This window comes from Aulonocara sp. 'chitande type north' Nkhata Bay, linkage group LG15, assembly GCF_057382095.1.
Source record: "Aulonocara sp. 'chitande type north' Nkhata Bay isolate Kocher_YH1m ecotype deep benthic linkage group LG15, A_spYH_male_GT1.1, whole genome shotgun sequence".
NCBI lineage: Eukaryota > Metazoa > Chordata > Actinopteri > Cichliformes > Cichlidae > Aulonocara > Aulonocara sp. 'chitande type north' Nkhata Bay.
In genome coordinates, this window is record NC_141358.1 from 34,648,688 (window position 1) to 34,668,510 (window position 19,823).

Genomic DNA, 19,823 nt, shown 5'->3' on the forward strand with positions numbered 1-19,823 from the left:
ACAAAACTATTGACTACACTACACACTAACTACACAAGATTTGCGCTAAACGTTGCAAATCTCTCACATCTTAAAACACTGCTGTCACTCCTTAAACTTCCCCCCTTCCTAAACAACTAAATGCCATTTGGGGGGTGGTGTTGTTTTTGCTCACAGGCTTTCGAGCGTTTTCCTTATAAAACGCTGTTTTTACCGTTTCGTCCCGCAGTAAATATAAACAACGATAGTATTCAGGAAGAAAACCAAACATTGCATATATATATATATATATATATATATATATATATATATATATATATATATATATATATATATATATATATATATATATTTTTTTTTTTTTTTTATCATAACTCTGGTTTTACGTGGCCTATCAACACAATTTAAAAACCTGGTATAAAGTCCACCTTTTCCGTCAATTGCTCCGTCTGTCCTGCTCACATCTCCAATGGTTGTACACGTTGTCATTAACGTGGCTTCACTCCACATCAGCCACGCTGCTTTGCTAACTAAAACACCGGTGTCGGCACATAAGGACGCTGTCATAGCCTGTCAACGACGTTGATTAGCTGCGTATATACGAATGTGAATCACAATATTGCCTGGGCTATGGGATAAGGAACATTGCCACTGACCTTCACCCCAGTTTCGACAGGTACTGTACACCGGGCACCATTATTCCAATGTTTCACTAACCAGCACCCCCGCTATGTTTTTGCCGTGGATTGTGAAGCCCAATATGGATTATGCAAGCACTCAAACACTGGAATCTAAAGTGTAATCTGTGGCTTAAACTCACAACTGAATATCTCAACAAAAACCTCCTCTCTGCTTTCAATGAAAAAATAAAACAGCAGGAATTTTCAGCTCTTACTCCCTTTCATCAGAAAACTTTATTTGCTGCAATAAGTTACTTTATCATCACTATAACACATTACTCATATAACACCATAAAAATATATTTATACTGTTAAAAGAAAAGTCAGAAAAACATCCATTAAATACAGGTGATCCCTTTTTTTCATTACCACTGACGCTTCTGCTGTAATAATCTCATAAAGAGCAGGAGTAATGCAGTTTCACTATGACCCAGTAAAACATCATGCCAGTGTTATAAGATACAGCATCCACGGCAGTATAAAGTAAAGTTTCTAGCACGAAGCTGAAACGAACACCTGGAAAGCTTCAAAATCAACCAAAAACAAAGCAGACTGATCTCACAACAGCTGGAAACATGTTTGGTTATTCCAACGAATATAGCAGACTCAGAATGATTTACTTTGTAAATTAAGTTACTGAAAGCAACAGGAATATTAAAAGAGAGAGAATTTTGCTGAAGTACACTGATCACTATAGTCACAGACTGCTTTCTTTAACAGTTCCAATATGTTTCTGGCCTCCTAAATATGTGTTGATCATAATTATTAACAGTCTGGTATAATAAGTAGCTTTGTTCGGAACTGTGCAGAGCTTGTCTGTGTCACTGTAGTGTATTGGTGTAGTGAAATTGTCCAGCAGATGTCACCATGGACACAGGTTGACTCTAGTTGAAACTAAGGGGTCATTCAACTTGTGCAGTTAGCTTCAAAGCATAACCCTACTTGAAAATTGGAAAAAAAAATGGAAATGTGCCAAGGATGATGTGTGCTCACAGTCAGCTGTTCTCATGTGTGGTGATTTCACTGATCCACTTCTGCACCTAGTGAAAATATCCTTTCATGGGATATAAAACTCTGACCATTGAGGGGATGTGCGCCAGTGATGTGCATCCTGCCCAGAATGCCAAGTGGCGAACCGCAAGACAATATCCTGAAGCATTGCTACTGGCCAGCATTTCTGCAACAGAAACTGTGGCACAGGCACCGTTTCAGGTCATCTCCCAAGTCAGAATTCCGAAAGAGATACTGACTGATTGGGGCACCTTGTTCATCCGTATGCAGTACCTACAAAAATGAGTCCAAGAAATGGCACCTGGTGAAGAGGCAACAGGATCATGAGCACCCAGGACTCACTCGTAGTGATGTAGTCCTCTGGAAGAGCATCTGCAGTGGAAACTGCATATAACCTTAATGTGGCAGGTTGCAATATAGTTGAACTAAACAGATTTATTGTCCGAAGGCCAAACAAAATGCACATTTATTTCCCCAATTGGACCATTGCAGCTTTTGCTATACTGGTCCACTTGAAAGTCATATTTTATTAGATTTGTATTAGGATTTTGATTTATTACAATCAGAATGGACAAGAAGAAAGAGAAGACGGGAAGAAAGTTAACAGAAGAAGAGAGAGAGGGCACTAAAAATCTTCACCACCTGCTGAAATAAAATGTAAAAAAAAAACATGCAAAAAACTACACAGCAGGGAAACCTCAACAACAACCATCATATGCATAAGTAGCAGTAAATATTAAATATTTAATGTTACTGAGCACACACAGTGTTAATGACACATCACATGTTTAGAGGCAGCAGCCAACCAAGATTGTATGCATTTGTTTGGACACCTGTGTGTGAGTCCACACAGCCTGGCCCCCCTAGGACATGAAGCAGGCATGGAGGAGACCCGGGCCCAAGACATCTATAGGCACCCCAGAGCACGAGAGCCCCAGGAGGACCACCGCAGGGGCAGTCACACCACCCACCAAGAAAAGACCTGAGGAGAGCCCCAGACGGGGTTCACCCAGCAGCTATGGTGCAAAAGCCCCCGCCCCAGATGGTGAACAGAGAACGTGGGTGTGAGAAAACCCCATGCCTCAATCGGCCCTCTCATATGTTGTGTTGATGCATGCTGTTCTAAAGTGCATTTAAAACAGGGGAGGAGCATGGCGCCAACAACCTTCAGCCAGATAACAGCTGGTGACAGCTCGGCCCCTCCCAACACCCTAAATGTCTACATGCAATTTAAAATTGAAAAGTGGGCACAGGCACCAGAGGTGAGGCTAAATAAACAGACCGTTCTCTGCACGCCATTCAGTGTGCCTACCCCCAAGGACCTATATGAATGTGTTGTGAGAGTGTAAATAATGTGTCTAAGTTATGGAATAAAATTGAGGCACAGGTGACCAGGAGGGGAGGGCAATACCTCCCCTGCACCTCAGTGACATACCTGTACCTCAAGGCCCTGCATGTGTGTGTGTGTGTGTGTGTGTGTGTGTGGGTGGGGGGGGGGGGGGGGGGGGGGAGGAGGGAGGTAATTAGAGAATAATATAAATCCCATCTCAATGAGAATGACACTGGATGAAAGAGGACATTGATAGCTACATTTTGATGTATATATTATACATGTAGGGAAAAGGTCTGGGTGTGAAAGAAGGAAAAAGAAATTCTTTTTCAGATTATTCTCCAGCCTCAGTTTTTACAGCTGATGATATCATCATGCAGTGTTGGGAAAATTCCATGAAGAATCAAATTCTTCATGAAACCTAAACTGTTCCTGTGGAAGAAAAGAGAAAAAAAAAGATGTCAAAAACACAGAATTACCGGATAAAAGTCTTGTGACTCATATAAAGTTTGATGAAAGTTTGGCCAAGTGCTAGGGCTCCAGAGTGGCCTGGGTTGGTGCAATTTTTTGGAATTTCATAAAAACTATGCAATGAATTGCTGAAAAAAATACAAGCACATATGTTCAAAAGAAGAAGAATCTAATGGTCCCTGAATGGTTTCTCTAAGTTGAACGATGTTGAAGGACTACACTGGAACAGAGGGAACACACAGGCAGGGATGACTAGACATGGAAACAGAGGGAGCAGAGAATATCATGAGGGGCAATGAGATCAAACCCTAGGACCTAGAAGTAGCAAAACTAAAACACAGACGGCAGCAGTAATTTTAAAGAATAAAAAACAAACAAAAAAACAAACAAACACAGGCATCAACTTGTAACTAACTTACTAGGCACTAAGGAAGAAAGACAGAGGGAAGTAAAGACTGAGACAATTTATTTTTGGGCTGATCACCATTTCTCGTGAACATCCTAACCTCATGAGGCATTTCTGAATATCTCACCAAGCTTGTACCACAATGATTGTACAATATACAGTTTTAAAAAGATACAAATTTCAAGAATTGTGAGAACAAATAAATTTGACAAAAATGTGGTGCTGAGATGATTCCGACAGTAGGGGGCAGCAAAGGCTAAACCTGTGTATAAAGTGCAAACGTCACATTGAGAGTCAAAGTCTACCAGCTGTGTGTGTCTGTGTATGTGCACAGTGTGTCTAGGGGGTGGGGGTTTGAGGACTTTAAAAAGATTACATTTTGTGAGCAAAACATTTTAGATGTCACATTATTTTATTTTTAAAAAATATGTTGTGTTCAAGTCTAGAGCACTGTGCTATAAAATCTGCTGCATTGAACACTAATGAACTGCCTGCCAGTATTTCTTAAAACCTGACAGATTTGCCCACGCCACTCTCTCTCTGTCTCTCACACGCACACATGCATACACACCCACACATAAACACAAGCAGAATTAATCTAGATTTAGCGGGTGGAAGATTGCTGCGCTTGATGGCGAGCCAATCTCATGACATTACATAATGCTTCCCCCCATCTGTTTTCATTAGAAGTTAATCTATACAGACCAACTGTCAGTTTCTCCTATGATCCTGACATGTCAAAATCACACACCATTCATTTTAAAACTGTTTAGTTAAAGTGCAAACTCATTATCCCAGATAGTTGTTTATCTTCAGAGTTGCACATGTGACAGCTTTTTCTTTTTTTAATGAATAAATGAAGAGCTGGCAGCAGAGCTATAGGCAGAATAGCCTCTGCTATATCTGAAACCTGAAAGTCAGGAATAACCCATTAAAAACAAGTTGGATTAACTGTAACACGTTGTAGTGTTATTGCCCTTTATAACTGATCAAAGTGTTTGTGCAAAGTAAGTACAACAAAAATATGCTTCCAATAACGTGTGTCATAGCCTCCCCTTGTTTGTTATTGCCTTGGAGTCTCTATGAGGAGCTGAGCAGAGGTTAGCTTTTTTACTTCCACACATCAACCTGATCACTTGGTTCTAATCATTCTCATTACTGACCTGCATTTAAAGACCAGCTCAAGCACTCAATCTCTACCAGATTGTCTGGCTCCTTAGTGTGGTAATGAGACGCATCTATGCTACTCCTGCAAACCTGTCATTTCTATATGCTAACTAATTTGTTTCCCCTGTTTCATGGCTGAAATGTGGAATGTTTACCAGAATTACCCACCAGTTTTCATTGAGCTCATCCGCTTCTCCGGTAAATCTTCCTTTGAACACTCAACCAACAGCTCACTCTCCATTCTTTATTTCTACGAAAAAAATGACCAGTCTCCCTCAAAATTTCTCCCTACGGTCTTGCATTAAGCTATCACACTCACATTCTCCTTCTCCCAATGGTCAACACTTGGCAAAAATCCCAACTTGGATCCCCTGGACTAAGTGCTCTCCCCTCTCTCCCATGGTCCCATGGCTTCTTGGACCCTGCTGATGTTGCGTTTCAGAATGCCACATCAACCTCTTCAGACGATTTTTGCTGGGGGGGCGGGCTGTGGTGGTAATCTGATCCAGTGCTCCTTGGCCACGTCTCACTTGCTCACACTCCTCTTCCTTAGCTCACATCGTTAAATTATTTTACCCAGTGGGTCTCCTTGGAGATGAGGCTTTGGCCAGGACTGAAGCCTTTTCCCTCTTAAACCCAATTGAAACTTACCCCTTTTAATTACTTTTTGGAAGGACTTTTTAATCACCCTTTAGCAACTGAGACATAGTTAAAAGGTTATTAAATTTGAGGTAATAAGAGCATGGCTGTCAGGATGTGCAGCTGCAGATTGTGTAAGTTTTGTGTGAGGACCAAAATGCAGACAAAGGAGGCTAGACTAAAACTTAACAAATAGCGAGCTGTTTATTATGGAAGCTGAAAACCATAACTCACCGAGCAGGGCCCATCCACTTAGTTATTTCTCGAAATTACCCTGAGTACTTGGTTTTCTTATCTCACCACCTAATAAGCCCGTTCTCTTAAGATAACCCTGGTGGAAAGTCATAACACTTCTATTACTTGCTTGAAAAATGTAAAGAAACTCAAATGGTAAATGGACTGGTTCTTATCAGTGTTGGGCAAGTTACTTTGAAGTAATTAATTATAATTACTAGTTACTTCTTCAAAAAAGTAACTGAGTTACAAGATTCTAAAAGTAATTAATTACTTGAAAAGTAACTATTGCTTATGTTACGGCCCTAGCGGGGCCTCCTGAAACTGCCCTTGTGTGGGTGTGCTTTTTCTCTCCGCCTCTTCCTCTCTTGCTACACCCCTCTGTCTCTCTCTCACTCTCCTCTCTCCCCAGGACACAGCTGCTCTTGATTAGCCTCGTTGGCCACCTGAATCCAGTCAGCAATCACCTCTGAGGCTATTTAAGCTGGGGGTGAGCTGTGAGCAGGGTGGTTTTTCTCTGGTGTTCCCACATTGGGCGTTGAAGGTGTTGGGAGAGATCCTATAGTGTGGAAGCAGTGTGCAGTGTAATTGCTTCACGTGAGTAGTGTGGGCTTGTGGGCCTCGGCAGCAGTAAAACTAGCTGCTGCTAGTAACAGGGTGAGCTTGTGGGTCCCTGGAAGTGCCTCTTCGTGGTGTGGAGTTTTTTGTTTGGTTGTTGTGTTCCGTGTTTTGCAACCTTTTTCCTTTTTCCAAGTGTTATTGGTAAAACTGCGTTGCCGGCTCTTTATGTTAAGATTATCTATAATAAAGGCTATTTTATTTACTAAACACACCTGTCTGTTTTCCTTTTCATTCTGTTTCCGGACCCATTTGTTACTGGTCCCCTCACTTGCACGCCTAGACCCCTTTGTGGGGGACGTAACAATGTGGGGGCTCGTCCGGAATATGAATGGAAGGAACAGCAATTGAGTTTTAGTGTGTTGTTCGCCGGTGGCTTGTTTAGTTGCATTGTGTCTGCTGCGCTCTCTCTCTGGTTAGCAGAGGGGAGTGTCTAGCTGAGCGTGAACTCCTCCTTCAGGCACTCATTTTTTGTTTTGCCTGTTTTATTTTCGGAATAATCCCGGGTGGGGATTAGTTCCCTGTCGGAGGTAGGCTTGTCAGTGCTTTGTGCACTTGATGCTTAGCCTTTAAAGTTGCCTCGAGCCTGGTACACTTCAGAAGCTAAGCAGGCTAAGATTTTAGTAGGTAGGTCTGGGGAGAGAGTCGGTGGTATTTTTATTTTTTGGTTAACCTGTTGCCACACATTTCCCACCTATTTTTCATTTGTGTATTGGAGGTGGTGCTGCTTTGTTGTTACTGTTATCCTCAGGTAGTTTTAGTTTTAATGGCTATTACCGTGTTTAAGGAAAACCCTTCGCTTGTCCAGCTGGACGCCTGTAGGAAGAGGGATTTGCATGAGGTGGCATCATTTTATGGCATTTGTGTCTCCACAGCTCTGCATAAGGCTGAGCTGAAAGCTGCTCTTGTGTCTGGCTTGGTGGAGAAAGGGATAGTGGGTCTGCCAGTCTACCTGAGCATGGTGTAACGTCTCAGCCTGTTCCACAGGTGCCAGATCAAGCTGTAGCTCCTTCAGTGTCTACGCCTGTTGCTCAGGGGATCCCTGAGGACAAGCCAATGACACTGCCTCACTTCGAACCACTCTCCATAGAGTCATCAGTAGGTTCGAAGCAGGATGCTAGGCTACGTGTCCGCCTGGCTCGTCTCCAGTTGGAAAAGGAGGATCGTGAGAGGGAGTTCCAGCTAAAGGAGTTGGAGCTTAAGCGTTTAGACACAGAGCTTGCCAGAGCCAGGGAGGTTGAATTGAAAAAGGTGGAGGCGGAGACAGCTGTTAAGTTGCGACAGTTGGAACTCCAGCAGGCTTCCCTTTCTCCGGCTGCCTCCATTCGGCAGGCAGACACACCGTTTGATGTAGGGAAAAACAGTCGTCTGGTTCCGGTGTTCCGCGACACTGAGGTTGACAGCTACTTCGGGTGGTTTGAACGAATAGCCACAGCCTTACACTGGCCACGGGAGTCGTGGGCCATTTTGCTACAATGTAAGCTGGTAGGTAAAGCTCAGGACGTTTGTTCCTCATTGTCAGGTGAGGACAGTCTGACTTATGACAAGCTGAAAAGTGCCATCCTTCTAGCTTATAAGCTCGTCCCAGAAGCCTATAGGCAGCGTTTCTGGGGATTAAAAATGGGACAGGGTCAATCCTACCGAGATTATGCAAGGAAGAAAAGTATGCTTTTTGATCGGTGGTGTGTGTCCAGCAAAGCTACTGACCTGGCGTCGGTTCGTGAATTAATGCTGATAGAGGAATTTAAGAACTGAGTCTCCAAGCGCATCGCAGTATACCTCAGTGAACATAAGGTGTCCTCATTACAGCAGGCTGCAACACTGGCTGATGAGTTTGCCCTCATCCATAAAACCAGTGTCATTAAGAATGACCAACGCGACGCCTCAGTGAAGGTTAGTGATGTGCCAGCTGCACAGTACCCAAAGAGTGAGGTACTTGTGTCCCATCCCAAAGCAAAACGGAAGCGTTTTCTGTTTAAAGTCTGGCCATTTGATAGCAAATTGTGAGGCCTACAAACAGAAACAGTTGGTCTCGAGGGCTAGGAGTGTGCCAGCTAGCAAAGCTGATACAGGTGTGGTTTCAAGATCCAAAACAAAGCTCTGTTTCTTCTGCCACAAACCTGGCCACCTGATTGCTCACTGTTCGAAAGCCAACTCAAGGCAAAATCGATCTGCTTTCAAAAGAGTGAACTGTGGTTCGCAAACAGACAAAGTTGCCAGTCCTAGGCAACAATTGGAGCATAATTGCTCAGTGGTCTCATTTGGTGAATGTCAGAGGTCGACTAATTCTGAGCTGCCACCTGTTGACCATCTTCCAGATGACCTACAGTGTGACAGATTGTGTGTGACACAACCATTCCAACCTGCACCTCTGGCTAACCAGCATGCCTTTCGCCATGACCTAGCGAAAAAGCATCAGAAGTGTTGCTGTAAGGCCTTCTAGCTGCCTTACGGGTTCTCCATATGTGATGGCTCAAAAAACATCTGGCTGTCACTTGAGACACTATGTTGAGGGACTTGAGCCAACCCCGTGCAGTGTTTTCAACCCATCAAAAAGGTCTTGGCAGATTTGGCAGGGTATGCCTAACTGTTATTATGGTGCATGGTAGGTATATGTTTAAAGGTTGGGTAGGACGTTCTGTGACAAACCACTGGTTTGTATTTATGGGAGGGGGTGTTACGGCCCTAGCTGGGCCTCCTGAAACTGCCCTTGTGTGGGTGTGGTTTTTCTCTCCGCCTCTTCCTCTCTTGTTACACCCCTCTGTCTCTCTCTCACTCTCCTCTCTCCCGAGGACACAGCTGCTCTTGATTAGCCTCGTTGGCCACATGAATCCAGTCAGCAATCACCTCTGAGGCTATTTAAGCTGGGGGTGAGCTGTGAGCAGGGTGGTTTGTCTGGGAGAGATCCTATAGTGTGGAAGCATTGTGCAGTGTAACTGCTTCACGTGAGTAGTGTGGGCTTGTGGGCCTCGGCAGCAGTAAAACTAGCTGCTGCTAGTGACAGGGGGAGCTTGTGGGCCCTTGGAAGTGCCTCCTCGTGGTGTGGAGTTTTTTTGTTTTGTTTTTTTTGTTTTTTTGTTTGTTTGTTTTTTGTTTGGTTGTTGTGTTCCGTGTTTTTTTTCAACCTTTTTCCAAGTGTTATTGGTAAAACGACGTTGCCGGCTCTTTATGTTAAGATTATCTATAATAAAGACTATTTTATTTACTAAAAACACCTGTTTTCCTTTTCATTCTGTTTCCGGACCCATTTGTTACTGGTCCCCTCACTCGCACAGTGTTGGGGAGTAACGGAATACATGTACCGCCGTTACGTATTTAGAATACAAAATATGAGTAACTGTATTCCGTTACAGTTACCATTTAAAAAGGTGGTATTCAGAATACAGTTACTTTGTTGAAATAAATGGAATACACTGGGGTACTTTCCTGTTTCATTTTGTCGCGGGTCAGGACTGTTTGGGTTTTGTTTGACAGCTACGTTCTTTTGTTCCAGGCGGCAGCGTTACGGTTGCCATGGTTACAGGGCGACGCTCTCTCTCTGCGCCTTTTCGTTGTTGTTGTTGTTGTGCTAAGCTAACAGGCAGAATGCTACAAGCATAGCTCTAAAGAATGTAGCATCATGTTCAGTGTAGTCCGTGCTGCTGGGAGAATGGACTGCCATACACGTTGTGTGTCTGTGAGCGCTAGGAGGGAGAAAAAGGGGAGTGGAAAGGTACGAGCAGTCATCGAGCAAAAACGGGAGCTGGAAGCATGTAAATATAATAATAACCACTGCAGCCAAGAAGAGTGCCTGACGAGCCCAGTTGTAAGTAAGCTATTAAGACTCGACTGTACACTGTGTTCGTGTTTTCCTCCGAAAACAACAAGTTCCGTTGGAGCAGCCTTTCAACGCCTCTCTCTGTCTGTCGCAAGAAAAGTTGACCCACACAACAAAGTAGAGCTATTTTTCGGCTACCGGCTACCGCCGTATTATGCTGGGCTTACACTGTGCGATTTTTTTCAGTCGCGCGATTCAGCTCCTGCTCAAACTGTACGATTGACTCGCAGGAGTTAGAAGTTCATAGGTCACGATGCAGGGTCTCACACTATACGGCCCGATGCTCTGATGCGACCTGAGTGCTCACACTGTGCGTCCATAAAAATGAAGGTTATAACAGAAATTCTGTCGCTCGCTCTCCCTCTCCGTCTTTCACTCACACAGACACACCACCACCATCAACTTTGCTAAATTGCTAATGAAAAACATTGGTCAGGCAGCTGTGATTGAGCAGCAGTGTCGATCCAACTATTTTCACGGTTGTTGTGGTCGTGATAATTTTGTGAGGCCACATCGAAAGGGCTCGGATGGTTCTACAGGTTGTGCCTCCATCGCTTGTGTCCAGATCACACGCTGCACTGCCGTGCTACGCCGTCTTTTTCGCTGACATTTGTGTTTGCGCGTGCGCAGTGTGGCAAACTGCGGTGACACCCTCACGACCAAGCGATTGATGATCGGGAGCTGGTCGTGAGGTGTCAATCGCTTCTCGTTACCCCACGTATACTACACGATGCACGACGCACGATGAAGGCCAAAATCGGGCCGATCGCCAAAACGATCGCACGACTCAAAAATCGGCTCAAAATGGGCCAAAAATCGCACAGTGTGAGCCCAGCATTAGTCAGAGGTCCCTTTACTACAGTTCGGAGTCGCGGACCTTCAGTAATAGTAATAAATCACACAGCAATAGTACATTCACGTTGTTGTAAAAAGCATGATAATATTGTAGCGGTTCAGGGCTGTTCGGGGTTCTGCTTGTACAGTTATGTTTTGTGTATGTTGCCATGGTGACGGGTGACGCCCTCTCGCTGCGACGGTGTGTCCTTCCGGGGTCAGAGGGCGCCCTATGTGTGTTGTGGTTGCGGCGCTGAGCAGTTAGCTAGTGGCAGTGTGTTCTTCTGCAAATGTAATAAACGGCTGTGCTCCCTGGCTAGCTCACGGGAAGCAAGACCAAACGATACCTCCGTCTCCTCCTTGTCTGAACTCGCCACAATATATTAAGTAATCCAAAGTATTCAGAATACGTTACTGTCATTGAGTAACGTAACGGAATAGGTTACAGAATACATTTTGGGGCATGTATTCTGTATTCTGTAATGGAATACATTTTAAAAGTAACCTTCCCAACACTGCACTCGCACGCCTAGACCCCTTCGGGGGGGACGTAACAACTTAACTTTAAAAAATGTTTAAAATACACAAAAGGAATATAATCTTGACACAGTGAAGACTTCATATTATGGTAGGTTCTGCAAATCACGTACTGAATTATTCTGAATTTATAAACAGCGAAACACTATTCTACTGAAACTGCCATCTGAAATGTCTTATAGAAGTTATAGTATATTATCTATAAACGTACCTGTCCGCTTGTTAATTACTTAATCACGTGGAGGCAAGGACCTCGCAGCACAAGCATACTCCCAACCTATTGTAAGATTGTGCTGTACATTATTATATATATAGTGTATTTTTTTTATTAGTAAAAAACGAAGTCACAAGCAAAAGGAGAAAACACCATGGCACATGTTTAAACAAGGAAAGTTTATTCATCTAATAAAATAGACATAACATTATTTTTTTTTCACCCAAAAAACATATTCAAAGCACCATATCAGCCCGATATCACACAGTACTGTCACATGAAACAGAAGCTCTGCAGAGCGGCCAATCATAATGAAGCAGGTCATTATTTGTTCTTGATTTAAGCTGTTCTTCATATTTCTAGCCACCAGATCTCGCTAAAGAGGACAGTTTTGAAAAGCTTCGAGAAGCTTCAGTACTTCGGAACGCTTCATTTGGCCATCACCAGTATTATATCTAAGTCTTTCACTTTCCTGTTGCTAATAAAATTCTAATTCTTTGGTAATGATTTACTTCCAGACTAATGCCATTACCGTTTCTAACAGTGATGTGCGCACTCCTTGCGTAGCCTCAGATTTCACTTCCTGTTTACGTTCCGTAAATGACGTCACGTCGATAAGGTTAGAGAAACCGTTTCAAAACCTAAACAGCAGAGAAGTTGAAAAATATCCCATCATTACTGAAACACGTTCTGTCTCACTTGCAGACTGGAGCACCGGTGCGAGAGCGGGACCTTCGGTTTGAGCTGTATCGCTCAGATTTAAGAACGAAGCAAGCTACCCGGGCTGCTAAGCGAAGCTAACGCTAATATTTGAAAGCTAGGTATTTGAAAACGAAAACAATACAACTTCAAGACAGTGCCCAGTTTCTTTAAGGATGGAGAGCAAATACAACCTTAAGAGTCCAGGTAAGCCTGATCCCAAAACAACTTCTACAGCTTTCAGAACCCTAGGATAAATCCTACAGCTAAAATCCAACACTTTAATGTTTCTTAATTAGCTTAACTGTTATTAGCCTCCGTCCCAATCTAAATGTTTACACTGGCACCTTTATTTGGTATTTTTTCTGAGTTCTTTCTGTTGTGTGGGATGCTTTATTTATTTTTTTTAAACTCTTCGGTATTCAGAGCAAACCATCTGTCTGTTGAAACTGTACCGGCTGGCTCTGTCCCTGCACTTTTCGTGTTGCGGAGTTCTTTGACGTTACACACGTAATTAAGGACACGTCTGCGTGTTCAGCGTTGTCGTTAGCTGCTTGTGTAATATTAGTGATCATGGGGACGATTTAATCGGCTGATTTTGAAGGTTGACTTTAAGAAACATAGCGAGCATGCTGGTGGTGTGCAACCCACAGCAATAATACGTAATGTTTATTTTAAAAAAAAAAACGTTTTAAAACAGTATATGTATTTTTATGACTTTCACTTTCGTAAGAAGAAGATTTAAATGAGTCACGGAAATGGGAATGAAAAATATTGTGCACTTTGCAGTATATTGCACAAAGTCTTTAACGCTGAATATAAATCATGTCTTATGTCTGTTGTGATTATGATAGTTGCATTTTGCGTGCATGGCTCAAAGCTGTTCTGGCAGGGTCAAAACTTGGCCAGCTGTCCAAAACCTTTTCACTGATCCCTGATAATGAGTGTTTAGAGGTGAGCCTTATAGTTTCTCAGTTTTCACTGGGACAGAAATGAACTGAAATCAGAAACATCTTTATTTGTGCTCACAAACAAGGAATTGGACTCCAGTGTTCCAGGTTAACTGGTTTTTACGTTAACTCTCTATGTTCCACAGATCAAATGGTCTTCTCACTTTGCCAGTGTGTCTTGCGGTTTCACAAGAAAGGGCAACATCTCCAGCTCGTACAAATGCCTATGTGTCTCAACATTAGCTTCAGGCAACAATTAAATTATCTCAATTAAAAAAAAAAAAGAAACATAACTAACAAGCTGACATTTTCCTTATGACACCACCGATCTGCTTGAAGGACCCTCAGTCATGCATGCATCCTGTTCACCTGTCAGCTGTCTAACGTCTGCTGCTGATGTAGGAAACATGCCCACATTAACTGGTGTTAGACACAGTTTAGTGGGCAGCTGCGTCCTCAACATAATGTAATGTCATCACAATGGCTTGTTTCCTGAGTGCAGAGCTGCTGGAGATTGTGTTTCCCCTCAGAGTGACTGATCTGGGTTAAAAATGAGATTTAAAACGAGGAGCGATGAACACTGAGATAACTACAGAGCACTTCATAAGTGAACTTGTTGCTTTAATGAGAATTTGTTCTGCCACCGATTTGATCAAATGGACTAAATAGCATCCTCTCAAGATGTGAGTATGTTCAGGAAACTCACCCAGGTTTCCTAATAGACACATAGGTAATAGACACAGGCAATTGATGGTTATTTTGAAAAAGAAACCCTCTTTAAATCTCCACAATGCTGAGTAAGTGTATTTGTAATGTTTTAATACATCAGCAGGTTGTGGCATGAAGTGCTAAATGCACTTGTAAATGACCATTTCTGTGAAACTTTGGTTATTATGTTGATGGGTTTTCATGAATGGTAGGATGATCCATTGCAATGAATTATGGGACAGCATTGTTTCTTCTCCCTTCACAACAAATGACTGTAGAAAAGATGCATGACCTGGCTGCACTTCCTTCCATAGTACAAAAATGAAGTCAAAATTTCCCACTTGTGGGAGCTGCCGTATTGCACGTTTGGAGTCAGTCTGTGCAGTAGTGACTCGAGGTGGAATAGCTGTGTCACCTGCTGGATGTGACCATGAACACGCCCCCCTTCACTTTTTACGTAGCCCATCTTCTCCAGGTTATCTGCTGATGGGTTTACTGCGACTAACGACTCGTTAAATTAAATACAACCACAAAGTTTTGTTAGTATAAGCTTCTAATGAAGTGTTATTTTTAGCTGGTGAACTGGTGACTCACTGGACTGACAAGCTGGAGTCAAACGCACTGTTTATATATTTACTTTTTCCTCCCTCGTCTCCTCATCGGCCAGGTATACAGAGCGATGCAGTCAACTTGCAAAGCAGTCCACGACATGCAGTCGGCTGTATTTTATGCAATAAAATGGTGTCGTCTTTGTCCCAAGCACACCCAAACAATTTAAAACATGTGGTTGCTCCATCACACCGCAAACATAACCGGGTTTCTCACTATAGAATGATCAGGAATCCTGGCATCCATCAGCGTGTACATAGAAACAAAAATCTCCACATCAGTCTTGTTTGCTTACATTTCTGTACCGTCATAAGATGGTACTAAACATGCTCTAAATCTTTTAAACAATTAGAGCGTTAAACCTTTGACGGTTTTTGAGAGCAGGTCTTTATACCTGTAGCGCTTTAGGTCTCCTTTTTTAGCTAAATGCTATAATAGTAGTGACAGCGGTAGACGTGCGCACAGTCTGGAGATGCTTTTTCTTTTCATTCTCTTGTCTATGCCTTTCACGTCTTTGGTGTTAGCTTGTTATTATGTAACAGTGTCTCTTTTTATCCCTTTGGACCTGGTGTGAGTCATTCCTAGTGGCAAATAGTCAACATTTGTGTTGCATAAGATGATTTGGCATATAAGGATTATCACCTTGGGCCTGTTACTGGACTTCTGCAGAGACAGTTGTGTGGGAAAGGCTTTTCTTGTCATCTCTTCCTACTTTGGGGGTAGTTGCAGTTCTGGAGGTAGAGCAGGTTATTTACTAAACGGATAGGTTGGTGGTTCAATCCCTGGCTGCTCCATTGTGCATGCCAAATCTGCTTGGGGCAAGATACTAACCCCATGTTGCTCTCTGATGCATCTATTGGAGTATGTGTCTGAATGTTGGATAGAAAGCGCTTTGAGTGTTCAGTTTGAGGAGAAAAGCATCTTACAAGAACCAGTTTATGTACCATTTAAGACAGAGCCAAAAATGGAAAATGAATATGAAACTCAGCAGGCAATAAGGAGCAGTGTAGTTCCTGTCAGTGTCTCCAGGCACAGATACGTTAAATGAGAGAATGTCATAATGAAATCCAAGAAAAACCATGTTAATTTCACTATCATTTTCGTTGTCATTGCATTGTCAACTCTAACTATCACCACCTTTGAATTCTATCTTATCTTATCTTCCCATCTTTAGCTTGCATGTAACAGAGCTTTTTTTTTTTTTTTTTTTTTTGGGAAGATAAATTTGAAAAAAGATAATTTTCCAGAAATTGTGTGGCGACATATCTGAATGAATGCAGTAGTAACTATAAATATAGCACTATGTTTTATGCTTTGTAGTGTTTTGGACTCAACGATATTGGCAAAAAATGAAATCATCATTGATCACAATTTCTTTGAGTGCCAATGCAATGGTAGTGCAAGAGGATTTTGTTGTTGGTCAGTTATTTAAGACCTGAGCAAATATGGAATTTATATTATAGTATTGGCCAAAAAAAAAAAAAAGTCGCCACCAAAAAAAGGTCACACACTCTAATATTTCATTAGACCGCCTTTAGCTTTGATTGCGACACGCATTCTCTGTGGCATTGTTTCAATAAGCTTCTGCAATGTCACAAGATTTATTTCTATCTAGTGCCCATCACTCTGGAACAAGGTAAATCTGGACTCACCAGACCACATGACCTTCTTCCATTGCTCCAGAGTCCAATCTTCATGCTCCCTAGCAAATTGAAGCCTTTTTTTCCGGGTTGCCTCACTGATTAGTGGTTTTCTTACGGCTACACAGCGGTTCAGTCCCAATCCCTTGAGTTCCCTTTGCATTGTGTGTGTGGAAATGCTCTTACTTTCACTTTTAAACATAGTCCTGAGTTCTACTATTGTTTTTCTTTGATTTGATTTCACCAAATGTTTAAGTGATCGGCAATCACGATCATTCAGAATTTTTTTTCAGGCCACATTTCTTCCTCGAAGACGATGGGTCACCGCTATCCTTCCACTTTTTAATAATGCGTTGGACAGTTGTTAACCCAATTTTAGTAGTTTCTACAATCCCCTTAGATGTTTACTGTGCTTGAAGCATGACAATGATTTGACCCTTCTCAAACACACTAATATCTTTTCCACGACCCTGAGATTTGTGTGTGTGTTATTGATATGTTGAACTGAGTAACGATATCCAATGATACTTAGCAAAAAATCATGCAAGTCTATGCTTCTGGGGTTAAACACCATTTTATACACCACACCGACTGCCTTGCTTGCTATCTGGTAATGTGATAGTGTCGTTACAATTACAGTATTTGCATGCTACAGTGTTAAATAATAATGTTATACTTTTACTGGTTATAAATGAAAGTTTCTTATTTGTTTACCGTAACTACCATGTTAATAAGTAATTTCATTACAGCCAGAGTAAAAATGCTAAGCTAAAACATCAAACAACACAGTAAACAAAGCTTACTGGAAGATGTTGATGAAGCTGTTAATACCTCACTTTCATCATCATCATCCATACAGTTCTTAGAAACTGACATACCAAAGTTGGCTTTCAGGCTGTCAGCCTTTAGATATACATTACATTGCCAAAATTATTTACTCATCTGCCTTCAAACATGAACTTGAGCTGCATCCCAGTAGTAATCCAGGATTTAATACAATGTCGGTTCACCCTTTGTGGCTCTAACTGCTTCAACTCTTCTTTGGCAAATGTTTAGCACATTTACTCAGGGCCTTATTGATGTGATATTCTTCTGCTGCCACGGCTGTGTGTCTGTGAAAAAGGCGTTTGCTCTGTGTTGTGGTGTCCTGATGACACACAATTTCACGAGACTCAAACCTTAAATACTGATTCATAGACATTGTCCCCCATTAATGATGGACATTTCTAAGTCTAAGAAAACTAGCTTGTTATTTTTCATATTCTCCGCAAGTCAAAGTAAATAGTTTTTAAAGGTGAAATATAAAAGTAAAATCAGATGTAGTCATTTATACATTTGACTCCAGACGGCTGATAAATTTGCAAGAAAGAAAGATTAGGTCATTGTGTGTAGAGTTTTGAGGTGAAAAATGAATTGAATCGGTTTAGGAATAAGGGTGTAACATGACAAAACATGGTACAAGTGAAGTGGTGTAAATGCTTTCCAGATGTACTGTAGCTTTCCGTGCAGGTGGTAACCTTTTTTTTTCCTTTTTCTTTATTTCTTTTGATGGAAAGCGGTGAAGAGGCTGATGAAGGAGGCTGCTGAACTGAGGGATCCCACAGAGCACTATCATGCCCAACCACTAGAAGTAAGTTTGGCATTTTTATGCTATTACTTTACTCTATAGTCTAACAATGCATGACAATGAAAATATAAGCAGGCAATGCAGCTACTTTTACGCTACTTTTACACTACTAGGTACTACTAGTTTTGATAGCCTTCAAGTTACAGTGTGTAAAATTTTCACCTATAGATATCAGTTGCAGTTTGTAGTGAGCTTGACTGCAGGTCAAAATTGGTGTGAAATCAAAGACGTGACCTGGGATTTTCAAACTGATAGAATATGGTTATTAAAGTTCTCCGAATTCTCTTTGAATTTTGTGACCTCACGGTCAGAAGTCAAGTTTTCTGAAAATCTTTTATATAAGATAACCCATACTTTTAGGCCTTTTAAATCTCACTATATATCCCTGTCTTGTCTCAGCTGGGGTCCTCATTTAGTGTCACAATCCTCAAGCTAATACAAACACAAACACACTCCAGTAAGTTCATTGGATTTAATACTTAGTTTCACTTTCATAAGTGATAGATATACGCTGGCTATGACTTCTGAAAATATTTGTCTAGTGGTCAATAGAGATGTTTAGCTCTGCAAGTCACTTTTTATTTCTTAGCATATTTTTTTCTTATTTCAAATCAGCTGATAATATCAGATAATCAGCTGTATAAAGCCCTCTTGTTCCACAGTTGCGATAGGGATCATGTCTTTAGTGATATAATAGGCTACTGTGGCTTTAAGATGGTTTGTTTCGGGGCAGGAGGCTGGGAAGACGTCGCGGTCTGGGATACAGCACGCAGGTTCAAGCACTGTGGCGCTGTTGTAAATGGTGAAAATGATTGGTAGAGCTCGAACCTTTTGTCGGGACGCTTTTTCGTCATTCTCTACAGAATACATTATTCTGCTGCTCATCTGACACTTTGAATCCAAACCATCTCCAAATATTTGAGCCGTTGTTTTTCTTTTTACCAACCAGCTACTCTGCGATAGCTACTGTGTCCATCTGGTCGCTGCCTGCAGGTGAAGCGATGGGCGAGTTGTGTTCAGTGAGAAATAGAGGCGGGGCAGAGTGACGTGTAGAGACAAGCCTGGACGAGAGAGACTGGCTCCACAAGTATAATTATAGCAAACGTAGACTATATCGATATAAACGATAGTGTCACATCTTATATGTCGTATCAAAGTATATGGATTTTTTTTTTTAAAACTTGATATTTCGCCCAGTCCTACCTTCTGTTGTCTTCTCAGACAGAAATATGTTCTTAAAAATAGGGCTGGGCCATATCACACCGTTCATGGTAATACCGGTATAATGTTGGGCAACGATAAGAAAATGAAATATCGTGATAGAATATGGGTAAAACGTGCATGCGCAGTGCCTTTGTTTTCATACGCACATGGCGGCGACGGAGAATGAGAAGGGCGAAAGCGGATCGTTGAATGAAACAGATGAACCAGAATTGGTTTGTAAAAATGCTGCAACTTCAGTGGTGTGGAACTGGTTTAGCTTTCATCCGTCAGATACACAACAAAGCACTATTTTTGGTAGAGCATGCTAGCGGGCCGTCGTTATTACCGTGTTGTTTGGAAAATACAGCACACTTTAAATCAATCCTTTGATTTTTCTGAAAATCGACAGTGTCCTTTATAATCCCGTGTGCCTTATGTATGAATTCTGGT

The 19,823-nt window shown here is 41.9% G+C and overlaps 1 protein-coding gene across 2 annotated transcripts in view; it reads left to right on the forward strand.

Moving 5' to 3' along the window:
- The first annotated feature begins 12,453 nt into the window (after nucleotides 1-12,453).
- The window catches only part of ube2j1 (ubiquitin-conjugating enzyme E2, J1), a 39,621-nt gene continuing 32,251 nt past the window's right edge, over nucleotides 12,454-19,823 (forward strand). The window contains exons 1-3 of one of the 2 annotated variants that reach the window (XM_086263064.1): nucleotides 12,454-12,556; nucleotides 12,643-12,843; nucleotides 18,100-18,173. In XM_086263064.1, the coding sequence (XP_086119190.1) occupies nucleotides 12,813-12,843; nucleotides 18,100-18,173 (105 nt within the window). In that variant the 5' untranslated portion in view covers nucleotides 12,454-12,556; nucleotides 12,643-12,812. Of the gene's footprint in view, nucleotides 12,844-18,099; nucleotides 18,174-19,823 lie in introns of both variants that reach the window. The other variant, XM_086263063.1, reaches the window with a different exon arrangement.